The sequence below is a fragment of the Arachis ipaensis genome, chromosome B01 (genome assembly GCF_000816755.2).
Source record: "Arachis ipaensis cultivar K30076 chromosome B01, Araip1.1, whole genome shotgun sequence".
Lineage (NCBI taxonomy): Eukaryota > Viridiplantae > Streptophyta > Magnoliopsida > Fabales > Fabaceae > Arachis > Arachis ipaensis.
Window position 1 is genome coordinate 113,761,713 of NC_029785.2, and position 4,825 is coordinate 113,766,537.

General features: G+C 34.5%; 1 protein-coding gene across 1 annotated transcript; it reads right to left on the reverse strand.

Moving 5' to 3' along the window:
• LOC107610577 (probable methyltransferase PMT2) lies at positions 2,735 to 4,819 on the reverse strand. Its single transcript, XM_021123682.1, has 6 exons — positions 4,676 to 4,819; positions 4,399 to 4,600; positions 4,017 to 4,305; positions 3,389 to 3,742; positions 3,215 to 3,292; positions 2,735 to 3,135 (listed from the first exon to the last, which is right to left on the reverse strand). Exons 1-6 carry the CDS (start codon positions 4,706 to 4,708, stop codon positions 2,904 to 2,906), a joined length of 1,188 nt encoding a protein of 395 aa, XP_020979341.1. The 5' UTR covers positions 4,709 to 4,819; the 3' UTR covers positions 2,735 to 2,903.

Here is a 4,825-nt window from a genome sequence, read left to right on the forward strand (position 1 = left end):
TGTTATTTTTCATAACGAATATGTTATAAATTGTGTTAAATTATATTGAATCGATTATTTTATAATTATTATATTATGTCTTTTTGTGTTAATTTTTTTTCAAAAGTTTTCAAAAAATATTCGTAGATACCCGAGGAGATCTGCGTTCCCTAAGGAGTAATTAAACAGGAACTTGCAATGACAGAGAAGGAACGGGGCATTTTTTTTAAATAGGAGTGAGGGATGGGAAGGGGGCTTCTCACGTTCCCCTAAGTATTCATTACCATATCTAAGTATCTAACTAGCAACGGGATCCAATCTAAGCCGATTTAAGAGGGGACGCGTAGATTTCATCTACGTTGGGCATTTAAGGTAATGAACCTAAGTCGGATTTGGAACCCTAACAATGAATTTTAGTTGATCTTGCTTGCATTGAGGTCTTATTAGACCCAAATATATCTTGGATTAATATTTTAAGTCATTATTATAGTAAATACTATACTATTTAATATTATAACATTTAGTATATATAAAAGTTGGATATATTTATAAGATATTTTTTAATTCAAATTAAAAAGAAATAACTATCTCTTTTTTAGTTTTAAATATTATTTTCTAATGTAACGAAAAAGTGAAAATAACAATAATTACTCACATAATTAAAATAGATCATCTTAATATATACATGACATTATATATATCAAGGATTATTATATATGATATATATATATTTTTTTTTCTGTAATGACTATTTATATAATTTATTGAACAATTTTTTCATCTTAATATTTAATAAATTTAATATATAAAATAGGGTAAAGTACTAAATTGGTCCCTTACGTTTGGGCATAATTCTGTTTTGGTCCTTAAGGTTTAAAGTGTCCTATTTGAATCCCAAAAAGTTTCATTTAGCTTCAATTTAGTCCCACCGGAAGTCAAAGATAAATAATTAACGAAATGTCATACATGACAGCAGTATAAGAACAAGGTCGATAATCTAGAGAATAAGTACAAGCTCCAGAGGTACAAAATCAACCGTGATGCATCAATACATTTATTTATCATTTTTCTTATAATTAAAATAAAATATTTTCTATAAAACTAAAAAAAATGTTAAATGCATGTATTGATTCATCCACGATTGATTTTGTGCTTCTGGAGCTTCTACTTATTCTCCAAATTATCGACCTTGTTCTTATACTGCTGTCATGTAGAACATTTTGTTAATTATTTATCTTTGACCTTACGGTGGGACTAAATTGAAGCTAAATGAAACTTTTTTGGATTCAAATAGGACACTTTAAACCTTAAGGACCAAAACAGGATAATGCCCAAACATAGGGGACTAACTAACTAATACTCAACGATAGTGTTTCGGTACACTATGTTATGAATTTGAAAATTTAGAAATCATTTCATAAAATGTGAAGTTTTAACAAGTAACAATGCTGATCATATTATTTTGACTTCAAGAATAAATATGATACTAACAAATAAAATTGTCCCAAGTAAATTTCAACAAAACAAAAGTCCATAAATATTGCCATTAATGGAAAATTAATCTATTTTAAAGACAAATACAATTTACTTCTACAAATTTCCTAACTCGGCAAGTCGATGACTAATCCACTACATACTGATGCTCTATTTATTAAGGGTCTGTCGCTAACTAATGGATTGTTATACACACAAGGTGAGATTCGAACTCTAAATACTTGCTTAAACGGACAAATGAGATGACCATTCACCCAATCCAAATTGATTAAAACAAATATTAATTATTTTTAATATTTTTAAATTGTAAAATATTTATAATAATAATAATTACTATAGATATTTTTCATTTAAATTTTAATAAAAATTTTTTATATAATTTTATGTATTATCCCGTGCAGGACACGGGAACATATACTAATTTATAATAAAATATAATAAATTTAAAATATCTCATAATTTTGTTAATAATAAAAAATTATTTATATATTTAATTATATTTTAACAGGCCCAGACAGGCCTGATAGGCCAATAAGGTTAATTAGTGAGCTTGGGCCTAGCCTATTAACATATTAAGGCTTTTAAAAAAGCCTGGGCCTGTGCCTCTTTTATAATAGGTCAGGCCAAGCCAAACACAAGCCACGCTGCAAGCCCCTGACAGGCCGCCTGTCCTTTTTCCACCCCTAGCCATGACATTGCCAAACGTCTGGTGCAGAATTCTGGTCAGCTCCTCGGACTCTGACGCAAATTCATAAATATTGTGCAAATCGTCGAATCTCTTACTTCTCAGCTCCAGTAGAGGCTCGTCTTGGCTGCTCTTGATGTGTGTGTGCCTCCTCTTTATATTCTTGCTCCAACGTTCCAGTATGTATTTCGGTGTCACGTTATCTACTCGCTCAAAGATTAAGAAGCTCAGAGAATGGCGGCACAGTATGCCCCTTGACTCGAACAGCAGGCACTGGCACTTTACCTCTCGTGATACTGCGTCGTAGGTGAAGAAAAATTTGTTGAATGTGGAGTTAGAAACCTGCTCTACGACTTCGTATGTTGTGAAACCTAGGGTGGAATGCGTTGATCTTGTGATGCAGTTCACCTTTCCTCTGAATTGTCCTTGAACTTCCCTGAACTTCTCGTGGGTATACACGTACTAAAAATGAGCCCCTATTGCTGATTTTGTTGCGCACGTTATCATAGTGTGAAAATCTGCAGCATCAAATTCTCTTTCTCTTTGCTCCCTACTTGCTAGGCAATTGTCGTATTAAATTCGTAACTCGTAATAAATTTCTAATAAATGATTTTTTTTTTTTTTATGTTGTTTAGTATAATTGAGGTAAAGGCGATGCCTTTGACCATAATTATGAATGGAGGGAAAATAATCCAAGTCAAGTAAAATATTCTCTTTGAAATACAAGACATGCCCTATGATATTTTCATGTGGTGGTGATGTTGGTGTCACCTTCAACCCAATACTGCTTGACAGCAAACAAAAGCTTCTCTTGCTCAAGTGGACCATCCTCGTGATCCACCATTTTGGTCTTCCATCTCATTCCCCTCACTATTCTCTGAACCTTCCTCAACACATTCTCTTCATCTCTCAATATCACTGCTCCTTCCGGCCGCAGAATCCGGTCCATCTCCAGTAGCATCTCTTCTGCACTACATCTGCATAAATCAATTTCATTTCAGTTACACATTCATGTGATTGTTAATGAAATAACAGAAACAACATTAACCAACTTACACATTCTTGTACAAACTGAAAACACCATTTGCGTGGATCAGATCATATGTTCTTGGATATGTGGAAAATGCTTCACACCTTGTAGAGGCAGAATTACACAAATTAAGGTTTATGAAAATGTTGTGCTTCTTAACAAACAGATGAACACAAAGGAAAGCATGTCTAAGAATTTACCAATCATGATAAATGCCGATCAATCCACGCTCCAAGATAACATCAAGAGAAGCTTTTTGAGAAATGGTAGGCACAACATTCATAACCCACAATTTGGTTGAATTCAGAGCTGCAGCAAAACTTCCCAGACCAGCATTCATGTCCATGATGTTGCGATACCTTCCTGAGTCAATGATTTTGTTGACCCTCTTGTAAGCATTTACATGCTTCTTCCACAATCGGTTGTCCTCCTTGTATACCTCCACATATTCTCTGCTTACTCTTGATGGAATGGCGTTGAGCCTCTCTGGGAATGGTTTCCATGAACGGCTTGGTCCGGGGCTAGGAGTTACACACTTTTCCATCTTCTTGTACCTAGTAGACAGTGATGTATATGTTGTACTATTATACATGAAGCTACTTATCCCAAAAAAGTCTGAGCAGATAGGAGGAGATATATGAATAATTATATATCTATCAGGATCAATAAAGATCAAATTCTAGAGATCATAGAAACTGTGATACCATATCAAAAAATTACTTATTTCAAAAGTTTAAACTGATAGAAAAAATACACAAATGATTATATATCTATTACATTGAAACAATGTTTCTCAACTGCTCATGAGGTTGAAGTGAAGCAAGTTACCAGACATGATCAGCATGGGTGGATTTGCATACTGCTGCCGCCGTGGGTGGAGTGTCTTGTTGGCTGCAATTTAATCTTTTTCTCCATATGGCAATGTCACCCTTTTCATATTTCTTTTCCCAGCAAAGAAGTTTGGCAATATCTTCAATGTTCCTTTGCTCCTTCTCAAGTTCCAGTTGGGAACGCTGCAATTCTTGGTAGTTATTCTTCCAATTGATAGGTGGACCGGAAAGTATCCAGTAACCACCAGGCCTGAGAACTCGGTCAACCTCCATCATGTACATTCCATCTGTGCAACAATAAGTTCCAAAATTTCAGATCTTGTCAAGGAACCAGTGAATAGTAAGTAAATAAGGAGCATCATATCATAGTTTATCATCACCTTCTGTGTCCCATGGAATGAGACAGTGAGAACAATGTGCCATGTCAAAAGATCCTGAAGGGAAAGGCAGCTTCATGGTTGCAAGAACGCCAATGATAGCAGGAACACCTCTTTCCATTGCGTATTGCACTTGAGATTCATGTCCTCCAATTGACATAGTAATTACATTTTTCTTAAACATGTATGCACCAAAACTAGCAACCTAACATCCATAAAAAAATATTCCAAGTCAAGAAGGTAGAAAGCAATAATTAAACTCATGAAAAACAAGACTTACCCTACACTCAGTATCCAATGCAGTTCTAATCATTCCCGTGTGGAAGGGTATAACAGATGAAAGTTCATCAATGTATGCATCAAGTTCTTGAGGAAACCGTGTTCCTCCTCTATTCTTGGGCCACTGGTACGGTGTTGCATACCCTTTAGG

What these genes read in the sequence shown, in the direction of transcription:
- LOC107610577 (XM_021123682.1), bottom strand. Translation starts at nt 4,708, where the DNA reads ATGATTAGAACTGCATTGGATACTGAGTGTAGG. An exon ending in ACCCATGCTGATCATGTCTG is followed by an intron (nt 3,743 to 4,016) that starts GTAACTTGCTTC and finishes ACTGTCTACTAG; the next exon opens with GTACAAGAAGATGGAAAAGT. An exon ending in TTCAGTTTGTACAAGAATGT is followed by an intron (nt 3,136 to 3,214) that starts GTAAGTTGGTTA and finishes TGATTTATGCAG; the next exon opens with ATGTAGTGCAGAAGAGATGC.